At 37.1% G+C, this 26,422-nt stretch overlaps 1 protein-coding gene across 10 annotated transcripts in view; it reads right to left on the reverse strand.

Annotated features, from left to right (window-relative positions):
- The window catches only part of MAP7 (microtubule-associated protein 7), a 123,983-nt gene that overhangs the window by 21,189 nt on the left and 76,372 nt on the right, over window positions 1–26,422 (reverse strand). For 5 of the 10 annotated variants that reach the window (XM_005859051.2, XM_005859053.2, XM_014533862.1 and 2 more), the window contains 5 exons: window positions 18,207–18,370; window positions 16,317–16,434; window positions 12,718–12,828; window positions 7,490–7,603; window positions 2,717–2,868 (listed from right to left, as the gene is read on the reverse strand). In XM_005859051.2, the coding sequence (XP_005859113.1) occupies window positions 2,717–2,868; window positions 7,490–7,603; window positions 12,718–12,828; window positions 16,317–16,434; window positions 18,207–18,370 (659 nt within the window). The remainder of the gene's footprint in view (window positions 1–2,716; window positions 2,869–7,489; window positions 7,604–12,717; window positions 12,829–16,316; window positions 16,435–18,206; window positions 18,371–26,422) is intronic. The other 5 variants (XM_005859054.2, XM_014533867.1, XM_005859057.2 and 2 more) reach the window with 4 other exon arrangements.

A 26,422-nucleotide genomic window follows, 5' to 3' on the forward strand; every position in this document is an offset into this window, starting at 1 on the left:
AATCCAGCCAGAGAGATGACAGCTTTCTTAAGTTGAAATGGGCGAAGGGAAACCCAGACAAGTGTTCTAATCGTCTAACATTAACCACGACAAAAAACTGCACAGGGTACAAAAGGTTCATTTCCAATATCTGAAACTTCCCGACCATGTTCTGGGATGGAAATGGATACTTGCTGGAGGCACCTGTGTGAGCACCTGGCAGCTCTTCACTCTGCGGGACCCTTTCAGGAAAGCAGACTGCGGTATACAAGGAAAGGGGCACACTATTATCTAGTCTCAGGACCAATAAGTTCATAGTGTACCTTCTCTTCTTCCTTTTTCTAGCCTGGTTCGTGCATTAGCTCCTGTCTTCCTACCTTTTTAGTTCCCTTCACTGTCCCTTCTAATTGCTTCTCTCCTTTCCTTAGTAGCATCTTAGTTGATGGACGGGGCCATGGGGGTGGGGGCAAATCTAGTATCAAATAATACTCAATGTCTTCCAGAATACAACACATAAAGAGTGGGGCAGCAAAGACCTTCATAAGATGCGTGGCAGCTCTATATCACTGGAGGCTTCCATCACCACTTTTTGCCCCCATCTCTGGTCTCTGCTACACAGTCCTTGTGTAGCAGAAGCAGCAGCCACCACACGGGACCCTTCTGACTGGTGTACAGGGTGGTAATTATGCCTCTTGTGGATCAGTCCCTGGAGAGGAAGGCTCAGGGCTCTTCACAAGGGAGGCTGGGGTTAAGCACTTCAAGTAGCTTTTTTCCCTTTTATTTAAAACATTTTTATTTGGCTGAAGTCAGATCAAGGAGAGATCTGAATAGGAAAACAGGGAAGGGCGATTTGTGATGTAGAGGGTTTGGGGATGAATTTCATCATCTCTACCTTGATAAGACAGTTATCAGAGAATGAAACTACATATACAAGTGTACACTACTCAGTCTTTTTTTAAAAAACTGAACCAATTTTTTCTTTCCTAAAACTGACCGCCTTCTAAATCATCCAATCATCTTAAAGTGGTAGGGGAGCAGTGGGATACCAGTTTGGAAAACGGCTCAATACTTGATATAATACCCTCCTAGGCAGATAGATGTTTTTATGCTTTCATTGATCTTGTGCCCAATCAATCACTTGTTTGGGCACCACACATATAAAGGTGCTCTTGATTCTTATCCTGATCTGAGTAAATAGCCAGTGGTCTGTACAATAATCTTTCTTGTTAACACTTTCCATAAGGCTAAAGTGGAACTCCTGCTCATATCAATGATCTGGACAACTCCCCAGCAAGACAATTAGAGTTAGGTTTAAATACAAATAACCTCTAAGAGAGACAAAACAAACAGACACTCAAGGCAGCACTGTCCAGTAGAATCTTGTGATGACAAAAATGTTCTAAATCTATGATGTCCAATATGGTAGCCACTGGCCACATTTGGCCATTTGAATTTGGTCTAAATTAATTAAAATTAAATAAAGTTAAAAATTAAATTCAGTCTCACAAAACATATTTCAAGTGCTCAATTATAGCCATTTGAATTTAGATCTTAATGAAATAAAATTGAAAGGAAATTAAGAAAACAATTCCATTTATGATTGCATCAAAAAGAACAAAATACTTAGGAATAAACGTAACCAAGGAGGAGGAAGACCTATATACTGAAAACTAGAAGACACTGCTGTCAGAAATTAAGGAAGACACAAATAAATGAGACAACATCCTGTATTCATAGACTGGAAGACTTATTAATATCAAGGTATCACTTTTATGCAAAGTGATCTATAGGTTCAAAGCAATCCCTATCAAAACCCAATGTTATTTATTTTTTAGAAATAGAAAAATTCATCTTAACTTCATATGGAACCTCAAGGGACCCTGAATAGCCAAAACAATCTTGAAAGGAACAAAGTTGGAGATCTTACACTTCTAATTTCAAAACATATTACAAAGCTACAGTAATTAAAAGTGTGGTATACCCCAATAAACTAAAATTTAAAAATTTAGTGTGGTGCTGGCATCAAGAAAAATATATAGGCCAATGGAATAGACAGAGAGCCCAGAAATAAACCCTTGTGACAATAATCAAAGGATCCTTGAAAAGGCTTCCAAGACCAATCAATGGGGAAAAGATGGTCTCTTAACAACTGGTGCTTGTTAAAGTGGATATCCACATGCAAATGAATGTAGCTGCACCGTTACCTTATACCATATACAAAAATTATATCAACCTAGATAAAAGATTTAAATGTAAGACTTAAACCTATAAAATTCCTAGAGGAAAACATAGGGGAAGCTCCATAATATTGGATTTGGTAATGGTTTGGGTATGACACCAAAGCACAAGTAGCAAAAGCAAAAATAGACAAATGGGACTACACCAAACTTAAAAAGTCCTGTGTAATGAAGGACACAATCAACAGGGTAAGAAGGCAACCTACAGAATGGGTAGTTCAGTCACTCAGACACAAGTGAACAAAGAAGAGTTTTTTTCACGTTCAAATTCAAATTTTTAGGGGGAGTAAAATCTCCAAGTGGAGAAGAAGTATAGGGACACTACCACTCAGCCAACCAGATTCAGGTCTGGTGGGACAGATGAGATGGTGCATGCCAGCATCTCCCAATATCACACCCACACTGCACCTGGGAGAATAGCGGGTGGTGTGTGTGTGTGCGTGTCCACTCTGCACAAGAAATAGCACAGATTTGCCTGGTCACCCCCAAAGGCTACTCACCGCTGTGCCATGAATAGTCCTCCTTCGCGCAGAGCCATCGGGCGGTGTTACTAAGAATTTTGTTCGATCCATCGGATTTCTAGAGTGTGTAGCTTTGTAGGGCATGATGTTGATGGGGCTGCAAGATGCTGAACGAGGACAAATGGGGATAACTAGGGTGCAGGTGATTGTTTTACACACAAGAGTGCCAGAGGAGCAGTTGAAGGAAAGCCAAAAGCAGGTTCAGGAAAAGGAGCAAAGCGGAGATAGAGAGAAAAGCAGGGAGAAGATGTTATTACCTACAGTTATCCAGGCCCTCATACTCAACTCTCCTCACAGTCCTGTCAGTTTGTGGTGTGTCCAAAAGGAAGGCATGTCCAAATGAAAAATCTGGAATATATAAGCTCTTTGGCTATTTAAATACTGATTAAAGAAATAGATGTAATCCAATAATTATGGAATGCAATGGCCTTATATTCCTATAAACACAAGGTTTGGTAAAATGCTACATTAATGAAAGGTAATTTTTATATAAGGCCTGCTTTATAATCACATTTTTCCTAATTAGCTTTAAGAGTGAACAAAAGGTGGAAAGACAGGAAGCAAGCAAGCAAGCAAGCGACTATTTCAGGAGTAAAGCTCAATAGGCAGTGGTTAAAAAACAAAAAAAGCAAATGAATTTTAAAAATGTTAAATGACCAAGTCTTACCAGGTGTTAAGACCTGTTTGAAGGAACTAATAATTTCTAGAAAAAATTCTGTGAATGTTTTATCTATTTAAAGGCAAATCAAATGCATGCTTGTGGATTTTTCCAGAATCCAAAGCATTGAAGGTTCATAACAAGCAGCAGCAGAATGTATGGGGAAACAGGATGTCATCATTTAAAATGGTGAATAAAACACAAATATGTTAGAATTGCCAAAAATAAAGTTGAATCATGCATAGCTTTACAGTGGAGCATTTTTTTGAAAAATCACGAAGTTTCTGACCATTCACCTTCAAAGGAACACCGTCATTAATCAAGGGATTCTGAGCAATGATGGTTTAAAGACATTCATTCAGACAATAAATACTGCAGAGGTATCTAAAGTGTGGGTACTAAGGTTCCAAGGCTCATTTTCAGATCTCATCCAGAAATCTTGTTCTCCAGCAAAAAAAATAAGACAATTAAACATGACCACTGAGGAGAATTGTATGTAAGTGAACTGTTGTAAACATGGTTTTACCCAATTCTAGCCATGGTACAACTCTTTAAAGAGACCATTCATGCCAGCTGAATATACCAGTATTAATAAATTAAAAACTCAAAAGTTTACAAGACAAATTTGGGGTCATCTTAATTTCAGAGTTAGGGTTTAAAAGTATGTTTATTTTAGTTTAACCTATAGACAGAATGTGGATCAGACTGCACCTTTCACCAAATGCCTGGCAGGATCTCCCGGTTATCAATGGCCAAGGCAGTAAACAGACTGGAAATTGCATTCTCTTTTCCCATCATCTGAACACAGAGCTCTATTTCTTCCAGGTAAACAGAAACATTTTGCATTCCCTCAGCTCTCCTGAAAAGAATATGTGTGTCTTACTTGGGAGTTGACACAGAGCTTTGTTTCAGATCTTAATGGCAAAAGAAGATTTCTCTGTATTGTGAGGAAAGGACCTTATCTCATTTGGTTTACTGTGATCACAGGGGAAATAATTTGAAAATAACCTTTCTCAATGCCACGGCAAAGCATTTGCATTTCCCAGACAAGGGAAGTGTTCATTAATGTAAAACTCTTCCAAGCCAATCAAATATATTTAGAAAATAACATCCTGGCACAAGGCACTTCTGTAGGATTCATGACCAGGAGAGGCACACATTGCCTAGGGCATGACCAGAGGGCCACTAACCGTGCTGGGGGATCAAGAAACTCTAGACTAGACAACAGCCTTGCTCTGAGGCCATAGGTCTGACACTGAAAAAGGAATAAAGCACAGAAATATGATTTCTTTTTCCTCTAGTGAAAAACAGTTATTTTGGGGGGTATTTATGGAGCAATTTTGAGACCATCCTGGATGTAAACCAATCTCATCATGCCTCCAGTTTATTCTTTATTATGGTGCCGAGGTAACATTAATCAAAGGATGAAAATGTCTTAAACCTATCAGTGTAGTTTACACTAAAATCTTCAAATTTAATTGTTCAAGGAATATTGCCTGGCTAAAATAAACACTATAAATTCCTTCTAAGGATATTACATTTCATGAGCTTCATTGTTGTTCTCAATAGCAACTACTGAAAAACCTGAAACTTTAAGTCAATTATTCTAATACTCTTGCTCTTCTGAAGAAATAGTAAGAGCAATCTATAGTTGTCTTCCCCACTCCCCCAGATTGCTCTCCTTATCTCAAAGTCAATTTGTTACACATGAAAATTCTTCTATAGAAAGTCTTCCACAATATCTGTATTTCCTCTATCCTTGGTAGCAAGTGTGCCTTAATTTAAATCATTCAAGATTTTCTATATGAAAAGATGGGTGAAGAGAAAAGACAATGCAGTTCAAGTGGTTGGAGTGTGGCATGGAGAATAGAAAAATTACATAATAGAATAATAATAATATTAAATTTATTGAGGGCCTACTATGTGCAGGCACTATTCTAAGCATTTTACATGTATTAACTCTTTTAATCCTGAGTTCTAATAATCACAATTATTTTAAATGTATTTTTTAAAGTGGGCATGGAAAAGTCAACCCAAAGCAGTAGGTACAAATGAGACTCTGATTTTCAGTTCTCAACTGCTCTCATGGCTTGTTCTGGAAGTTTGTAATCACTGAACATCTTAGGGGTGACTGTTTTGATCTGCTATTGTTACCCTGGCTCTGGATGTAGGTTATCCTCTTGCCAATGGCAATTGGATATAAGATGAACTCAAGGGGCAACACTAAAATTGGAAGACAAGAAAGAAAAATCAACAAGAGTAGATGGAAAAAGTGTTTTTGACAAGATATATGTAAGAGATGTTTACATATGTCATTTCATATGGAAAATTTTAGAAACCAACAGTTTTGGTTCATTAAACATAAGCTATACCGATGCAATAACAGGTAACAATGATCTAAGGAATGTATTAATGAAACAGGCAACTCAAAGAAAGGCTATGCATTGCTTCACACTAAGTAAATTAAAGAAATGAGTCAATCTGTGACAAGGAGAATGGAAAAGTTGCAAAGTAAAGAAGAACCAGTTAGGAAGTAAAAAGCACCTGTCTGAACATAACAATGAAGAAGGAAGGTGGGAAGATGGGTGGGTAGAATGGGTGGAAAATGAGGAAATGGTGTTGAAAAAGACTAGAGGAAGAGTGAAAGAATTGACAAAAGTTAGTGATGACAGAAATAGCAAACAATTTTCTAGCAGCGAGGCAGTCTTTTAGTATGAAAACATACAATATGGAGATTCATAAGCATGATAGCCATAAACTATTATTTAGATCCTATGAAAGAAAACTGAAAAGCAGTGTTAGAAGTTCTTCAATTAGCTGGACCTAAAGAAAAACTTATATAAAAGTATGCCATTCACAGGCATAAAAAAAGAAAACTATCTTGAAATAAGCTATACTTTTTCCTCCAGAAAAATCTCAGATGTAACATGACAGCTGACAAGTTACTTTACAGAAAACACAGAACACTGTGGTCCAGCTAGTTGAATGCACAAGGTACACGAGCATCACACGGGGTGCCAAGGATGGAGGATAAGCTAGTTTAAGGTCCAGTCTACTGATTTCCTAAGTGGCTCTGATAAATCACTTTCATTACTGGGTTCCACAGGCAGGTGGTGGGAATGCCTGAACGTGCTTTCTTGACTATCTCCCATGGGTACTGTGAGAATTAGTGTTGATATTAGCTCATTGGAAACCAGAAATGAAAGACATCATAAAACCAAGAATTAGTATTTGTAAGTGAAGATGTTTGCAGAGGCAAAGTGTTTTTTAAAGGGAATTTTGTGAAGAGGCTATGCAATTTCTTAAGTGCCAACGATGAGGGCTAGCAGACTGGTTATATTGATACACTAGCTGTGCCCAAAGGTAGCTGGGAATATCTAAATCAACTCACCATGTGATGTTGCCAAAAGCCTAATATGTATCTTCCAGCTAGATACATGAAATTAATTGGCCCATTCAGGCATGTTTTGCATTTCAAAAAAGTAAAGGAGTTATAATTAATTATAATAACCAGTACTTGGTGCATTTTACATACTATATTTTCAAAGTATGTAACAATTAAGAACACTATAATTAGCCTTCTCCACAAATCTTAAGAGTTTTGGAAGGGTACTCTTCCAAGATGACATATAAAAGACTGGCACAAGGAGGGTAAGTAGCCAGCCGACAGCCACATTATAAAACTGTATGCTTAAATCGGCTCATGCTTTGATTTTATCTCCAAGTCCACATGTTAGTATATTAAATTATTTCTGCCTCTGATCATTGGCTTAGATGCAAGGGCAGAAAGACAGTGAGGGAAGGGACAGTTCTTTCTGGGAATGTTCTGAACAGACAGAAGTATCTCATCACAGGGAGGGGACCTATGTCTGCCTGACATCTGGTGTCCAGATAAGATGCTAAGATGGATGCGAAGAGGAAACAATGCCAGGGGCATGAAACCAACACCAATAGACACATTTTCAAAGCTATTCCACCCGGAGGAGAGAGAAGCACACATTGGGAAAAACGAAGATGTGATCAGATGGAGGCTCAGATATGCTTCAATAGGAGGACTTGACGGCCCCAGGAAAGGTGCACCTTGACAGTTTTACCTGCATCTCCAGACAAGGCAGCTGTGCTTTTACTCCTGGCCAGGAACGAGTGCGTGGGCGTCAGCAGTCTGTTAACAACGCTGCTCTCCCATGGGCTGAGCTGCAGGCGGCGAGCTAAACGTCACCACATAAGCAAGATGTTAGAAGCATTCCTTCCAGGGACAAGAGGGTGCAGAGCATCACACCTATCGCTTCCACATGCCGGCCTTCGAGAGAGACGGGCTCTCTGGCGAGGACAGTGGGTGAAGAGTCAGGGCAACAGGGACCCTACCCATAGGAGCCGTTATTCTATGGCATTGCCATTCTGCAAAGGTTCATTTTGTGGCAGCCTCTATATTAGTTTTATGGATGCAGTTTTCGCTAACCACCCTCCTATAGCAGTCAACAGAAATGTTATTTCCACGACAGGTTATGTTATTGTCACCGACTCTAGTCATACCTATCTGCCGTCTGCCCTTATCAGGATGGGCAGTGGACTGCTGGCACACCTCAGCCAAAGGAATTCCTAAGTACCCTGAATAATCAGCGCCACCAGCGGCCATGCCAGCTTAATGCAAGACTGGATTTATAAGTAAATAAAGATAGAAAAGTCTCCATTACATGTTGATAGATCTCCATGAATTGGGACTCGGGTAATTGGGGGAAAGTAAAGATAATAAAACGGAAGAGGACTCATGCACAGTTCTGTATAGAATTTCCTTTTGGCTTTTTCATTCAGCAAAGTCAGGTTCTTTCAGGTCCCTGTTTGACAGAAACATAAAATTTTGGGGGAGTGTAAGGGTAAAATTGAAGCAAGATAAAATTAAACAGAAAAGCCAAAATCCAATAGAAACATAAATTGGAGATTGCTAGTTGGTGTGAAGAATCTGGAAGGTCAATTTAAAATAATGTAATGAAGTATGGTCCCAAATTATATTGGGGCTTGGCAAGCCCACTGTTAGGAAATGCATGTCAATCATAAATTACTTTGCTTACGTTAGCTTCCATTGATGGCCTATGAAAATACAGAGGCAACTTTCTAAAATTCCAGGAAAGAAGTCTACAAAAATCACTCAAGCGATAATATATCTTTATTTTAGAACACATTTCCAAGTGACTTATAGAAGACTTTAAAACTGTCTAAACCTGGCAAGGCCATTCTGTTCCTCACGGTAAACAGCAGGTACAAGTAAGTCTCTTTGCCTCTGGAGTAGTCGTTCTTATAACAATCTTTTATATGACATGTTTGAAATGAATGGCATTTATATTCTAGGAAAGTAGTTTTAGTTATTAGAAGCCATCCAGTGTTACATGTGTTACAGAAAATATTTGCTTCAATCTCGAAGAGGTACCAACTTCCAATAAGAACCTTAATTATCTGACTTAAAAAAGAATGACTATTTTTATCAAGGCTCTGGTGAATTTAATAATCAGTGAATTGTTTATTAGATTTTTCTGGTTATTTGGAGAGCCTTCATGGTTAAATGAAATCTTATCTAACAGCAAGACATTAACAAAAAGATCTGTTACAAAAACCAATGTAATAGGTACAGAGGTAGTATAATGTACATTGAGAAACGTGCTAATTACAAATTGTAGTATGGTAGTGTATGTGCGCTTTGTATATCAACAACAAAAATATTGTAATCTAGAATTACAATACATCCACAGAAGATCAATGGGGAAAAAGATTAGGATTAAATTAAAATCTTCCCCAGAACTCTATTTTTAGTAGATGAGAAAGGGAAGAAGAGATGAATGCTTCCTTTTTTAGATAAAATAGAACTGCCGAGATGGTTTATCATTGAAAAGACAGGTCCCTCTACCCTACCCCTTCATTAAGTTCAATTACTTTATTTCTGTGCATCTTTAAGGCATCAACCAAAATTTGCCTCAAATGAAGATTAAAAACTCTCTTTGACTTGTATTTAAAGCACATCCAAAGAGATTAAAGCTCTGACCTATGAATGAATGATTTGCTAAGAGACACATGGTTTCCTCTTCTACCACCTTCACAACTATGCCCCGAGCAAAAGAGACAGATCTCTTCCATAAGGTAACTTTTTAGTAAAGGTATGGACAGGAGAGTGAGTTTATGTTTTTTGTTTTATTTTTTCACTTAGAGGGGCCTGATTTTAAAGTGATAAATTCTGGAATGAAGAGATATTAATTCTCCTGAAATAAAGTATCGATCCTGTTTAAGCACTAAAAAATGAGATTCTGACAATCCCTATAATAGACCACCCGGACCAGGGAGGCAAACAAACATGCTAGATATTTGCACCTGCATATTCCCCATGAGCAGAAAACCACTATTCGGTTCCAGATGATGGAGAAACCAGGCAAGTGTTGCCAGGTCCTGATTTTTCATTAAAAATAGAAAACCTAAATGATATATTCCATTTTAAAAATGATGCCAATTAATTCAAATAAAAAAAGAACAAATCCTTTGCTCAGGTCAAGCAGAACATGCCTGTGGGCAGAATTCAGTTTGAGATCTACCACACCATGTCCTCTGTCCTAGACTCTAGGAAAAAAAATGTATGGACTGATTTTAAGCAAAGAGTAGGTGACTTCATTCTTACTTTTTAAAAAACTCTCCTTACTATTTGCCCTTGAGAAAAAAGCTGGCTAAGCAGGTAACTTAAGTTAATAAGAAATACACATTTTTAATGTAAAAATTTCCAGTGGCAATATTCACTCTATTGCAGCAATTATAGAAATCTTTGGTAGTCAGGGGTTTCCTTTTAACTCGGGTCATTTTATCAGTCTATGATGCTATATTCAGGTGTGATAATCAAAATATTTAAAAACTGGTAGGACATGGATGCCACTCACTAGCCCTGGAAGACCTGGGGAAGCACAGCTTGGGGAAGTGAATACTTACCAACTGGTATGAAAATATTTGAGTATTTTTAATAACCAGTACAGCATTCCAGCTGAATATCAACCTTGAGAATATCAGAGCCTCAGTTTAATACCAGCTCCCAGGCTTGTGCTGTGAGGTTGAGAAAGCTCAAACCACCCCTAGTAATGGTATATAGATATAACCTCTAACAGATTAGTCTGTAAAAACCTCTACTTCAGTAATTTAATAAAAATGCTTTTTAATTTGATGATAAAGCATAACCAACCTTTAAAAGTAGCATAAAATAAGCTAAGTAAATTACTTAAGTTTTTAAATTAGGAAGTTCAAATTCAGAATTTCTATTCTTTTTAAAAGACCCAGATTTTTCACTGTCCTCTTGAGGGTTTTGCTTAACTTAAAAAAACTGCTTCCTGGACCTAAAGGAACCCCTGGATGACCCAAATCTTCCTTTAGAGCCAACCTTATCTGTTAGATCCAGAAACTTTTTGATAAATGGGAAAAAACTCCCCAATTTAGTGTCTCCCTCCTATCCTATTGGTCAGTTTAGTATTCAGTTTTATAAGCCTGTACCATGATTTAAGGGGCAGTTTCCTGGCTCCAGCTATGACTTGTTTATTAAACTTCCCTTGACCCTTAACCTTTCCTAAAGGAAGAACGCACAGAGTCAGGGTTGATCTTAGGAAGGGCATCCATGAAGGTAAAACCTGAAGATGCAGTGTAGCAACATGGGTTAGGATCACTGTTCTAGTCCCTCTTCTCTAACAGTCAGCCTCTAGGATACCGGTTCAGGCCCTGCACCTCTTCGGGACTCTTACCCCAACTAGATCCTTTTTCTTAAGAATATCCAATCAGATATTATCACACAGAACCTATAAAACATCTTATTTCTAGTTGACTCAGCATTGTCCTTCCGAGGAAGTGTGGACAGGATGTTGTCTGGCTTACTGCCCACCTCCCACTCTCAACCTTACCCCAATTTAGCTGTGTACTGTAGGAAGCAGTATGCAAGGTTTAACTTAAAAGTAGTGTAAAATCCCAACTGTAGCTTGTCTGATATCCAGGTTCCCCAAAAGTATGAAATTAGAGTAAGTGACCAGCTCCAAAGAAAAGAAGAATAGACAACTGTAAGAATAGCATTCACATGCTATATTTTAGGTTATATTAGGGGGAATGAGTTTGAAAAGAAAGGCTATTTATGAAAGGAATTTTAATTCATAATACTTTATAAAAGGCTTCTAATTTGACTACATGTCTAATACTGATTTAGGCAAATTAGGTTAAAGAGAAAAAAAGGAATGGTTTAAGTTAAAAGGCAAGAACAGGAAGTTGTTCAAACATTTACTGTATTAAGAGATTAGTTATAAAACAACATCAGCACATAGAATATTGTACATTATGACACCATAATTTTTATACAATATAAAATACACAAATATACATACACACATACAGAACATGCACACATTACATTCTTTTTCAATACTACTAGTATAAACACTGAACCTTTCCCCATCAGTTTCTTAATAAAGCACTTAAAGTAACCACAACTTGTTACTTTTAAAGAATACGTATTTTTATATTGCACAATAATTTTTTTGTTTTGTTTTTTAATTTAAAATCATTTTAATTATGTAAAACAAGTAGCTTATCTTAAAAGCTTGGTTTTTCCTACCATGATATATAAAATATGTAAAATAAAACTTTCATTTAATAAATAACATTCATGTACTGTAAATCCATAAGATGAATAAAACTCAAAATTAAAATAAATGTTAATTGGAGGACTATGATTATTAAAATTTTTAGGAGGCTTCACTGATGATATTCTTGAAGTTAGGCCAAATCCCTTAAGAGTAAATGAATGGAAACCAAAAAACCAGTCACACACACACAAGAAATGCGGCAAGAAAGGTTTGGTTAAATGAGAAGTTAGCAAAATGGAATCTACTAACATGAATCAATTAAGTTTTGTGTTTTTTTTTAAGAAAATCAAAGACTGGAATTTCCAAAGTACAGATGAAAAGTCAAAGACAGTATGATTGAAGTAAAATAAATGTTCTTAACAAAGATTAGTTGCATGTTAGTGGATAAGTGGGTGATTTCTGGAGCTGTAAACTCAGTTACTAAAGAGTTGAGAGAAGCACCGCTTTCATCACTGCTAAATGCAATCATTCAGCCAAGTTCTAAAATGAGAAATGTTCTTGTCGCAAGGAAAATGCTGCTCAGCCGTTTATTGCTTTTTTATTCTGAAGTTTTTTTCTTCCTATTTAAGAAACGTAGGGAAAGCAACTTCAGATGCTTATTTTTATCTGTAAACATCCAGAAAAAAAAGCATTAAGTAAATAACAGAACACTTTTTTTGTTTTCCTTTTGACTGTACCTCTATCTGGAGAATTTAGTAAAGTTGCAGATGAAGAGGAGAGCCGCTTGCTAATGACGGGATCAACATGTTTCGAAAGATTCATGGTGGAAACTGACCGCCTGTCTGGATCTAAAACAAATGGAGATAATGCTAATTGACAGCCAGCATGCAGGATTGCAATTTCCTAGTTCGCTGATGGAAGGGAAAACTAGGACTGGATGCTTTCAGCTCTATCCCTAGATCTTTCGTGATAGCACAGTTTTCCAAGTGGACATTTGCAAGGTAACTTAAAGGGTAGAAATAAAATTCATTTTTCTTATGGGATAAAATACATATTCAGCTCACCAGTTTGTCAGCCAGGGAAATTCAAGCATAATGTTATAATATGAGGAATGAAAGCCAGTGGAGGGCAACTAAAACAATGGAGGCAGACTGTGAAGCAAAGAGAGGGCCATACATGTGACAGCCTTTATAATTTCTCGAAGAAGGAACAATGGGGTAGACACAGTGCTGGTAAAATAGAAAGTAAACACTAGAAGACAAAGAACACCAGGTTCTGCATATCTGCTGATAGCTTGGCTCCCAGGATCATTTGCAACCAGGGCATGAAAGTTCATTATAGGAAAACACATTAACAAGAAAGAAGAGGAAACACTATAGCATTTCTATTTAAAAAGTCTACTAATAACCATGTCTCTAAGCCTAGAACATAGAGTTTAATATGGTTTGCAAAGGTAGAAACAGCCCACAAACTCGCCTGACAAAACAGATGGTCATAAAAAGAAAATCAGAATTCCTTCCTTTAAGTATATTAACAATATTGTTCATCCTGCCGTCGAGTAATTTTAGAGCAATTCTTAAAGTTCAAGTCAGAAGAGAAGTAGCAGTCATTTAAAAGGCAAAAATCAACTCTATTAGTTTGCTGTCTGTATAGTGGAACCAAGTTGTAACAATACTCGGTAGCATAAATCATGTTCCCTGAATAAAATTGTGTACATTAAAAGTTTAAAAAATCTCATTGTATTTATTTAGGAGGCAGGTAGATGTTCTATAATAGCCAAAGGTAATGGGGTTTTTGCCATATTTTGTTTTATTTTTCTATTGTTCACATCTTCTAAAACCAAAACAAACCAAAATATTCCTTGTGGGAGAAAGGCTTTCAAAACCTAGTTGTTATTGGTCTAACTAACCCTGTAGTACAAATTTTACAGTAAACTTTTCCCCACAGAATAACCATTTTTGGCCATTAGTTACAGCAAGTCTTCCACCAGCATCAGACATTTCTATCTCCTACTGGGGCTCATTTTATGGTTGAAGCATTTACTTATTAAAAAAATCCAAACATAATTTCTGTGACTCAGATTTATTTATACTTAACTGATGGGCCCTTCGGGTGTTCCTAACATAAAGATTCAGGATAAAATGTCAAAAGGAACACCTTAATTATGAGGTTCAAGCGCACAAGGAAGGATAATGAAAGATATTTCCAGTGATTTTATAGCAATACATTTTCTGATATTGCTTTATATGTTAAGCTCTAATTAGAGGAAAATTGTGTCTACATGTAGGCCTATCCTGCATGGTTAAAATTATGGGGGTATAATATGTATTTATTACATTATTTTATACATAATAAGATAAGTTTTAATAATTTCTTTTTCTCATTGAACTGAACACAAATTCATGAAAGGATTTTTGACGAACTGGCTTGAACAGTACAAAGTTTACAAGCCAGTGCTAGTTGATATGCGAGCAGTCAGACAACACACTGATTTAATCTGATTAAATTTAATTTCTAGGACCTGTTTGTTGGTCATGAACACTGAATGAATGAGTACCACCAGGAGTCAGGCATTGCTGTGTAGTAAGGGGTATTCAAAATGAGGGAGGTCTGGTTGTTGCTCTCGAGGTCACAGCAAATCATTTTGACCTTTGAGAATTTTGGTATATTCCCATTATTTCCAAACTTCTCTCGTCTATGTAGCAGCAATGTTCTCTCATCCACAGCCCTTATAAAAACGAATTTTATCCAACAGTTTACATTCTCTTGCTCTGAGTGACAGTACTAACGGTCATTTATTGAACTCTGAGTGCGAGGGAACTTTATTTCCCTTCAAAGAAAATCTGTAACAGAGTATACTTCTACCTACACATGAAAAACAAAGCCAAGTAAAAGAAAAAACAGTAAGGTTATAAAAATATGTACCATGACAGCTTTTCTACATGGAACACGTATGTAAAACTATCCCTAGAGTGAAACATCACCCGTAAATGATCCTAATGATCACAGATTTGATAGGTGCCCCACCAAAAAAGAGCCAAGAAAACTGCTTTCAATTGTGATTCACTCTGACAGGAAAGTAAATTGTGGTAATATGATTTTAGACTTTTTTTTAACATGAAGGGGTTATAGAAAATACACTGAATGTTAGGAATGAAAGAGAATAGAGCAAACAAACAAAAATCCATTAACATTTACTAGTAGATTACAACTACAAGTGGCTGCACAAGGATGGAATGGGGGTGGGGAGGGGAAACCAAACTGGATGTGCTTTGATCCCAGGTAATTTATTTGCTAAAAAAAATTTTTTTTTAAGTTTTATCTTAAAATGATCATTTAAGGAGAAAGTAAACATATGACATGTAATTATTTCAACACCTTCAAGTCACCTGAGTTATATTATCACACTTAAGAAACACTGTGCTATATGCCAGATCTAGGTCTATGCAATGGGGTATTAAGCAAGCATTATGTCTACGGTGGTGATGGTCCAGCTATTGATGAACTCTGGCCCTAGGTCTGAGGTGCCAGCTACAGGTCAGGCAATCAGCAATCACAGGGAGGTCTGCACCAGACTTTCTAGTACCACCCGAAGTTGTGAAGTGGTGGTCCAGGCCTGCTAAATCGAGAAAGGTGAATGATGATTCAACAAAACCACCTGGGGACAGCATGTAAGACAATGACCTTTCAAAGTAAATTAAAAAAAGAGGCTATTAGACTCACACAAATGAAAAAGAACTGACACACTATATAAAATTCAAGGTGTATTGAATTTACAGTACAAAAATAAGGCCTTTCACTAATTCCAAATTTCAGTATTCTCATGTCTACTTAAGAACAAGGGAATAGCAAAGGCATCTACTATTTGTAGCCTCAAAACCTGCACTTTCTCTTACAAAGCTAGTATTGCATACACTTTAGGGTCAGAATACATAAGCTCATAGTATTGATTTTAATTAGTCAATAAGCCTATGATTCTTCTAGAGTAAAAGACACAACTGGTGAACCAATTTCATAATCCTGAAACCCTATGTAATTTAATTAGACTAATGTAGAGTTGAAACTAGCATGTTTATTTAGAAGCATTGCATAGATTTCTCTCTCCTCAAGGACTTTGTAACAAATGAGAAAAGCAGTCTATGTTAAGGGGGACAATCTTATCTTCTTACCTCCATCACCCTCTTATCCTCAAACAGAAGCATCATTTAATTGTAGTGTCATTGTTTCAGCATGATTTTTGTTTTGCAAACACAGACTTAGGAAAAAGAAGCAACTGCACTTTTACTGCTCAGGAAAAACCAAAAAGGGACTGTGAAAGTGGTCACCGCCTGTTTACCTGTACTGTGAATGCTGTGGCTGGCATGGAGAGGGCCTCCCCATGACCATCGGTTATGCTTCTGTTTTGGTTTCTGGCTCCTTTCCATCGTACGTCGTACAACAGCTTCATGGCGCTCCTTAAATGGAATAGAGCAGCTGATGATTGGATTCAACCTAGTTATTTGAGACTTCTTTAAAATTTTTTATAAAAAATTGATTTGAGAGAAAATGAGAATGAGAGAGAGAGAGAGAAACATCGATCTATTGCCCCACCTACTGATGCATTCATTGGTTGCTTCTTGTATGTGCCCTGACCTCTTATCAAACCGAAACCTTAACATATAGGGACAATGCTCTAACCCAGTGGTCGGCAAACTGCAGCTCGCGAGCCACATGCGGCTCTTTGGCCCCTTGAGTGTGGCTCTTCCACAAAATACTGACTTCTGCGCATGGGCCACGAAGTTTCAATCGCACTGTACGTGGGCGCCCACATGTGGTATTTTGTGGAAGAGCCACACTCAAGGGGCCAAAGAGCTGCATGTGGCTCATGAGCCGCAGTTTGCCGACCACTGCTCTAACCAATTGAGCTACTTAGCCAGAGCAAGGCTTCTTTAACTTAAGACAGAGTAGAGTGAGAGGGAGTACTCCTAATCTATTTCTTAACATTTAGGAAATAGATTTTTTAAAAATGTTTTTATTGATCTTTTTTTAAAAAAAATGTTTTTGTTGATTTGAGAGAGAGAGAGAAAAAGAAAGAAAAGGGGGGGGGGAGAGAGAAGAAGAGAGAGAGAGAGAAATATTGATTGGTTGCCTCCTGCATACACCTGACCAGGAATTGAACCTGAAACCTGAGTATATGCCCTGGCCGAGGAGCCAAATGGTAACCTTTAGATGCATGGGGATGACATTCAACCAACTGAGCCACACTGGCCAGGGTTATACATTATCTTAAAGTGAGAATATTATCAACCTGGGATGGTTATTGAAATCATTAGGAGCCAGTTGAAAAAGCCCACTGCATATAGTAGGTACCTAACAAATGATCTTTATTATTACTACTGGGAATATGATGTTTTCATGGTAGTGCAGGTCTTACCTTACACAGATATTAAACACATGTGGTACCATACCTAAAAAATGGAATTTAGAATCTGACTCCACAACTTACTGAATTGTATAACCTTGTATTTTACCCATTCTAATTCTATATTTTCATTTTTGCCAAATTCAAGGGTTGAATAGGGATAAATGAGACAATCTAATATGTGGAAAAAGTTTGTTGATGGTAAAGCCCTATAGAAATCCAATGACTTGGCCTGACTGGTTTGGCTTAGTGGGTAGAGCGTCGGCCTGTGGACTGAAGGGTCTCGGGTTTGATTCTGGTCAAGGGCACATACTTGATCCCCTGAAGGGTTGCAGGCTTGATCCCTGGCACCAGTCAGCTCGCATGTGGGAGGCAACCAATCGATGTGGCTCTCTCACATTGATGTTTCTCTCTCTCTGTTTCTTCCCCGCCCTTCTACTCTCTCTGAAAATCAATGGAGAAAACATCCTCAGGTAAGAATGAACAACAACAACAAAAAACCCCACAAACAAACAAAAAAAGAAATCCAATGACTTGGAGTGGTCTTGATATTTCAGTATAGGTTAACTGAACATAATGAAGTTATAGGTCTAGAGCAGAGAAAATGGGCTTTTAAAGTTTCTGTGGTAATAGGAACAAGCACACTATTCTCTACAAGACTTCCACACCCCAACCTCCTTCCACACTGTGTCTGTCTGTCCAGCTTACTCTGAGACAATTTTGCCACGCGTCTCAGCACCTTAATGGGAAGTTCCATAGCAAGTCCGCTGCATTTCTGCAATAGATGCACCTCCCACCCATTTCCCAGAGAGAGCGGCACCTTACTTTGTCCTCCTCTAGTCTCTGCCTTCGCTTTTCCTCCACAGCAGCCCTCCTCCGCTCTTCCTTCAGCCTCTGCTCTTCCAACTTCTTCTTCCTCTCTTCCAGGTGCTTTTCGTAGTGCTGCCTGGCTCGCTCTTCTTTTTCTAACCACAGTATTTCTCTCGCAGCTAGGAAGAAAGACAAGGCGAATCAAACACAAGCCGCTTCAAAACTTGAACAGTTAGGGCTGTGTAAGTGGCGTGCACTTAACACATATGGGTTCTTCGGTTTTGTAGTAACCAAGCGGGCCTGTGCTTTCTTCAAATTTTAAGGAAAAAGTACTGTGGTTAATTTTTAGCATTATTTCATATGTTAACAATGAGGTTGAAGAAGATGAATGGAATTCTGCTCTTTGAGAATCCCTATAGTCTTCTAGTTTGATATACAAGGAGTCCCTAAAATCTATATACACTTTGAATAATTATTAATTCCCATAGGTTAAACCCGAAAAGAAAGAAACATCAATTGAGCTATCAGCTGATAAAGTATGTATACATTTTTGGGAGACAACCTGTATTATTACTATAGAATAATATATATATCACATGCTCTGCTCTCAATTCTGCTAGTGATAAGATGCCCTAAGAACCAATAGTACTATCTGTCTCTCTCTTTTTAAAAAATGAGATATTCTTCAGCTTGAAAATGTGACGACATTTGTTTCAACACAGCACTGGTTCTCTAACAGAATTAAAAGGATTTGGGAGAAAATCACACTGAGTCAGATAAGCAATGTGAGGGACCAAATCAGCAACTGATCTTGTGTTTGAAGGGCTCATAATCTAGTTAGATAAGAAAACATCACGAAATGAATAGAAACACAGAATTCAAAAAAATAGTGTTCAGTGACAAAATGCTTCTTTTCTTCCTTACATATACACGTTCCTTCCTCCTGTTAGGGGAAAATATACAAAACTAATTTTTTAATAAGATGCTTTCTTGAACCATGGTAACTAAACACATCTTTAATATGAGTTACTAACATTGTAGGCAAAAGTATCCAAACAAAATGTAAAGTATAAACCCTGAAACCTGTGAATATGCAACATAATACATCTATTTCTTAACACTTAGCTTGCCAACTACATAGTCTTTGACTTTTATATCCTGTTTGAGGAAAATTTCAGATTCTTTGGGGACATTTATAAATGTAATATATTCCTTTTCTGTAAGAAATCCAAAAGCCAACAAGATAAAATAAGAGATAAACATTTTTATGAAATATTAAATATCTTTTAAAAAATGGTAAGGTAAAATAAGAGTTAATCAATTCACAGATTAATTTTCCTTAAATAATGTTTTTCATCAGACTACTTTCTTGCTCATGAATATTTATTTTACTATTTGCTCATTAAATGTCAAGTCCCCTGATTTCTCAAGTCCTACCTACACTTGGCCTTAATATTGTTATTTGGCCTTACTCTGCAATGCTCTCCATAGTAGCCTTTTCATTCTTAAAGTAGACCTGTCTCCTTACTACACCTTTCAAACAAACTGTGTTTCTCCCATATCGTTGCAGCTGTTGTTGTAAGTTACGTAACCTTTCTATGCCTCACTACCGTTAGGATAAATTGTGGATAAATACAGGCCCTTCCTCATAGATTTACTATGAGGATTAAAAGAATAATTTCACTTAACACAGAGTAGTTCTCTGCACTTAGTAAACTTTCAAGAAATATTAGTTATGACTGTCATCTTTGTAATTATCATCATCATGATTTCAATCCAGAAAATTAAATTCAATTCTTAAGGTTGTGTTATCTCAATAGGAATAGACATTACTATAATTATAATTACTTTTAACCCAAATAATCTTTTAAAGGAAGAAAAAAACCTTTATCCATTAAACTCTTATTAAGTGCCACTTCCATTTTTTCTACCAGGAAATCAAGATCCTATTGCAGAGCCTTCTTTAAACAATTGTCTTTTTTTTAAAACAGTCATACAGAGAATAGGCAAACAATGGTGAAATAAGCAAACAACACTTTCATATTATTGCAGAGTATGCTGGTGAGTGCTAGAATTACTACCAAGTACAGACCATGCAACTTTTTAAAACTGAAGGATAACATATAAAGTATTTCAATATTTTAATACGAATTTAAAAATTAATTTATCCTAAGAGGTTTAGCTATTTAAAATATCTCCTAAAGATGCCAGATAATGTGAAAGTCTTAAATCATTAAGAAATGATATTTTTTAACACAAGAAAAATAATCAACAACTGCTGTGGACTGAAGTGTGCCCAGCCCCACACCCCCCCATTCATACGTTGAAACCCTAACTACCCAATATGACTGCATTTGGTGACAGGGCCTTTAGGAGGTAAAATGAGGTCATAAGGGTAGGGCCCTAATCCAATAGGATTAGAGGCCTTAAAAGAAGAGACCCCAAGTGCTCTCTGTGCCCGACTCTACATGCTCAGATGCTCATTTGAGAACAAAGCAGCCTTCTGCAAGCCAGGAGGAGAGCGCTCATCAGAAACTGAACCCTGCTGGAACCTTGATCTCACACTTTCCAACCTCCAGAACTGTGAGAAAATAAATTTCTGTTGTTTTAACCACCCAGTCTATGGTATTTTGTTATGGCAACCTGAGCAGACAACTCATTCAGTATTTAAATCAACAATCACTAATTTCTTAGAGGCAGCTCTATAAAAGTATAATAGCATGTCCAAAAAGGAACTGTGATGAATATTATTAACCTTTACTGATGCGAAGTTTATATCCTCCCCTCCAATTCTGGGCTCATAATATAAAAAGAAATGAAAACCCACTGTAGCCCCCCAAATACTGGACATTAACACATCAGTCCCACCCTTGAGCTGCTGCCACCAGGATTATATTTTAATGACACTCTGACAGTGTGTCAGTGCCACACAAAGGGGAGCTCCACTATCAATCTGGACTCCATTTAGAAATACACAGCGACTCTGGTACTGAAAAGAATAAAAAATGAAAAGCAGGGTATTGTAGTGGATAGAGCATGAGGACCTGAGTCCACCCCCCCTCCCCCATCCTGCTTCTGAACAAGAAGTGACTTCTGTGGTCCTGTCTGTCCCCTCAGATTGCTATGGTACCATCTTCCTGACAGAGTGACCAGGTGGGTCCACGGTAACATATAGAGCACTTAGCACAGTGCCATGTATGTAGTAGGGACTCAATACATGTAGGTAATTATAGTGAGTGAATCTTTTTGACAATCATATTAATTCCTGTTCTATTGTTAGAGAGAAAATTCAACCAATGGGAAAAACAACAGGTGGGACAGAGAACTCAAATGGCCCATGCTGCACTCATGGGCTGGGTGGACTCCCCATTAAGTCACATTCACAATCCACTGCCCGGTCTGGTCCTTCTGCACAGGCTTACCTCTGTGTAGGTGGAGTACAAATTCACTATCAAATGAAGGAAAGAAAACCATGACACTCAGAGAACAGAGTAATATTATCACTTAATCTCTGACACACATACAGCTGCTGTCCTAGTTTCATACTGAGATATACAAGGATATAAATAGGTTACAGGTAACACTGGGTACCAGAATAGCCAGTAATATCCTGAAGAGCCAGAAACTGATAATATCTGAGTTCAGGTACAGATTCTGTCAATGATCCTGTGTGACCTTGGGGAAATTACCTAACCCATCTGACTCTAAATTAGAGAGTGTGTACAAAGAGATCTCCAAGCTCTTTTCAATTAATTCCCATGACTCAACTTTTTGTTTTTACCTTTGAGGACATGTGTGGGATTATAATTAGGTTTCTCTTTCTTGCTTTTTATGTTAAAATTTTAAATCTTTGTTCTGTATGTTAATAATGATTGATTACATTCAAGTAAATTTCATCTTAATGTTGCTTTGAAAACACTGACTACAAGTGTTAAATAATAACTCTCAGGGAAAAAAAGGAATCTATGGCTAAACCTAGATCATTAACCCTAGGGAGGGGGCTGTGGAATGGAAAAATAAGAAGAGCATGTGTGCAAGAAATACTGATTAACTTCATTTAATAGTCAAGAAATGAGAATGAAAGGTTATCACCAGTAGTATAGAAAATTACAGCACCACTTTCACATTAATAAGGGGAATCATGGAAATTCAATGCTTGTATCAAACCAACCCCTACCACTAAAGCTACCTCTCCAATAAAAAGGGAAAAAATAAAGTTAAAAAAATAAACTAAAAGGAATAAAATCAAGCCTATTACTTACGATTGAGACTTTTAGACCAGGTCAAAACAAAACCATGAAGTTATTTATTGTTGCTTTGTTGTTGTTGTTGTTTTAAACTTACAACAAATTGTCAAATAAAGCATAAAAATAATGAGCAAATAGCTACCAGGCAGGTAAAAACAATGAAATAAATGTAGGAATAATACTATCAGACAAAACGTAATTGAATATCAAATGAGGGGAAAAAAACCCTCAAACAAGTTAAATAGCTCTCCCAAGATCACATGATCTAAAAGAATTGCAATTTTACTTCAGCTCTGATTCCAAAGCCTGTACTCTCAGGTACCATACAATACTTCCTCCAGAGTTACATAAAATTTCCACTTGAATTTCTGTCTGCCTAAAATTTCCACTTGAATTTCCCAGTCAGATCCATCACATAACTGTACTGATTATCTGCATATTCATCCCTACCTCAAACCAGAACCTGCTGTTTTCTGTATTGCTAACAGTTTCACTTAACCTCCAAATAACAGACCCTTTGCTCTACAAAGGGTCTTCCTCAATTTCTCCCTCATAAAGTCAATTATATCTCAATAAAGCAGCTTTTTAAACAAAATTTTTCCCTCATGGATGCTTCAACCTAACTCAACACATCTAAACAAATGACCCTATCATTTTACATCAGAACTATCTCTAATACTTTGTATCTTCTCTCAATCTTCTCCCCTGGAGGCTAATGGGACTGAGGTGCTGGGGCAGGTGAGTACACCTGTGGAAGACCTTCCTTATACCATACAATGGGCTGAAGGACCTGCAGATAAGAGAGCCACACAGTGCCAAACCTTCTTATCTTCAGGGCTACCATCATCCTGGTGAGATGTCTTCACCTCTTACTTTGTTCCGACACCCACATGATTTGCAGGTATTATCTTCACAGTCACTCTGTGAGGTAGACACTGCTATTAAACATTTTATTATGAGAAGTCTGGGACACAGAGAGGTGAGGTAACCTGCCTGACATCTCACAATAAGCCAGTGGTGGAACTGGAATTCAAACTCTGGACTGTCTGACTCTCAAGCACACAATGAGCCATTATACTAAAAGACATGACTTGGAACACCTCCCTAGGACTAAAGTTCCTCCTCTAAATTGGGACAAGTTGGTCATCCATTGGGAAGATCCTGATCTCCTAATGTCACTTTTAGTCTTTATCATCATCTGTTTATAAGACCCTTTACTTTTCAGATTTTAGATCTTTCAGCCTTCAAGGCAAAGTAAATTTGAAAGAAACAAATAATGTCTGTTTGGTCATGATGATTCATTTTATGTTAAAGCTTCAGCCTCTGAGTTACCTAACTCATCCCATAACAAGCATTTATTCTTTTCAGTCCTGAGCCTGACTCATGATATAGCTCCTTTGGTATGTGCTGATGTCCATATCCCTCCCACTATCGTGTATTCAGAGCCCATAGATGCTCATACCCTGCCTGACAGCCTTAGGAGCGTTTGTGCCATACATTTATTAAGTGATAACTTCAGGAGACCAGATGCCAAGATTTATCATAGATCTGCCCAAATTTTATCCAGTAGGAATTTGGATTAGAAAAACTGCTTTCCCAAAGCCCACCCATTTTTATTTATTTATTTATTTTTTATTTTTTATTTTTGGTGCGGGTTCTGTCAAAAGCAATGACTGTCCTAATCAAATAATGTGAAGTATGAAGTCAGGGGCAGTGCCACTTATGACTGTAATCAGAGGTACAGCATTCCTGGTTATTTATTAATTAACCCTAACTTCCCTATCAACATTTTTGAGATAAACATTCTAAGTCCGATTGAAATGATCATTTATTGCTTGTCTACGCTCTTATTATTAATATACTGCTGTCCTTGAGTTGACAACCCATTGACATCAGAAAGGGAAAAAAAGGCAAAATAAAAAAGCTGTGACTGGAATGGCAAGGAACTCTGGCGAAATTATCTGAGAAAAGAAAAACAAAACTCAAATATGGTTTAATTGACATATGTTTGAAGGTCAAAATCCTTTGTCTTTTATCTTATTGTTGTTTCTAATATAATACATCTTTTATAGCTCTAAACTTAGCGATAAAATCCAATATAAATGACCTGAATGACAGAATTTATTAGCTTAAAATTTTCATCATGAGCTATATGAGTCAATCACACAATCCTTTGAGAATCTTCCATAATTTTATAGAATCCCTGAAAGTCCTGTAGGGAGTGTGACTCTAATGACATCAATAATTTGCATCATCTTCCAAAAGGGAAACCCTGAATCTCTCTAAACACAGAAGACTATCTGTCTGGTAAACATTCCTTAAATATTCTCTTGAGTTTTGTCAGCATACTATAGGACTATTGCTTTTATAACATATATGAAGAACAAGCAGTTTTAAGACACAACTATTTGATAGATTACCTTTGTATATTTGTTCCTCTAAGAATAAGACTTTAAAGACTTGCTTAAGAATAAGAATTCAAGACCTGTTTGACTTAACAATTATAAAAACAGGTATTACCTGATAATTTGGCAATGTCTTAACTAATTTGCAGTACACCTGCTGCATTCATCTCTACTTATATTAAAGTGCATAGACTTACGATGCATTTAACATTCAACAAACAGTTGTTAGACACTGACTATGTGTTCTCGGTACTAGGCTATAGAAATAAAATAATGACAGTCCTTTCTCTTATGGAGCTTATATTCCAGTGGGGACTGACAGACATATATAGAACATGTACATGCTTAGATGCTGACACTGTTGAAAAATAGAGAGTGCTAGTGTGAAGTGTGGGTGAGGGAAGGCCTCACTGAAGAGATGGCATTTAAACCACACCTGAAGGAGAAGAGGGAATGAGCTATGCAGGTATCTCAGGGAAGCATTCCAGCTGGGACACAGCAATGTAAGTTCCAAAAGGTTGATATTTTCACTTCAATATTCCTGATCCTGGTTCAATAGTAACCACACATTAAATATTAATTGAACAAGTAAGTAAACTAAAATAGCATGAAATTGCTAAAAAAAAAAATAAGAGTGGTGATGGTTAGTATTCCTTTAAGCTACGTAGAATAAAAAATTATACTGTTACACAAATTCTACATGCTCTGATCCTTGTAAATGTTTTTGAAGAAAAATTGGTAACCAGGATCTATTCCTAGTTCATACAGACAGATTATGTACTCAGTGGACTCCAAGGCTGACAAATGATCAATGACATGAAATTTTCTCAAAAAGTTGTCAAAAACTGCTTGCATTTTGCCCTCTTGCTGTGTCAAATGGAGCGGGCACTTGGCACTGCTGCACTTGAATGGGGAAGTAGTCTAACCCTTCCTTCACACGAGGGTTGCATACGTGCCCAGCTCTGAAATCTCAGGAAGTCCACTGCCAGCATGGAGAGCATAGGGATCGGTTTCACTTAACACCGTCACCATTTGTTGAGGACTTTTAACATGACAATGTCACTACTTGCTGAGGAATTTTAACAGGGATCTTGGTGACCCTGTACAAATTAAAAACATGCTTACCAGCTGATATGGCAGAAAGAAAAGAGGGTCTATTAACTATTCCATTTTTCTAGATTCTTTCGGTTCCTTCCTTAAGCTAAAAATAAAATAAGTGACATTCTATTATTTGATAAGCCCACACAATAAAAAGTACAACCACTGTGTTAATTTGCTACTAAATGTGATAATACATAGTGAAGTGTTTAGAACACTGCTTAATAAACATTGATATTAGAGTTTATGAATAATGTTAAGGTATTGTTAATATTAGTACTTAATTAAAAACCAGGGTAAAATAAATAAAAATCAAGAAAATCGGTACATATTTATTACACATCTGCTTATACTTAGCACTGTGCCACATATTGGCATACAAAGAATTGGAAAGCAATGGTTATGCCCTTGAAAAGCTTAAAATGCATTTAACATTCAACAAACAGTTGTTAGACACTGACTATGTGTTCTCGGTACTAGG

Source organism: Myotis brandtii, unplaced genomic scaffold, assembly GCF_000412655.1.
Source record: "Myotis brandtii unplaced genomic scaffold, ASM41265v1 scaffold123, whole genome shotgun sequence".
Classification (NCBI taxonomy): domain Eukaryota; kingdom Metazoa; phylum Chordata; class Mammalia; order Chiroptera; family Vespertilionidae; genus Myotis; species Myotis brandtii.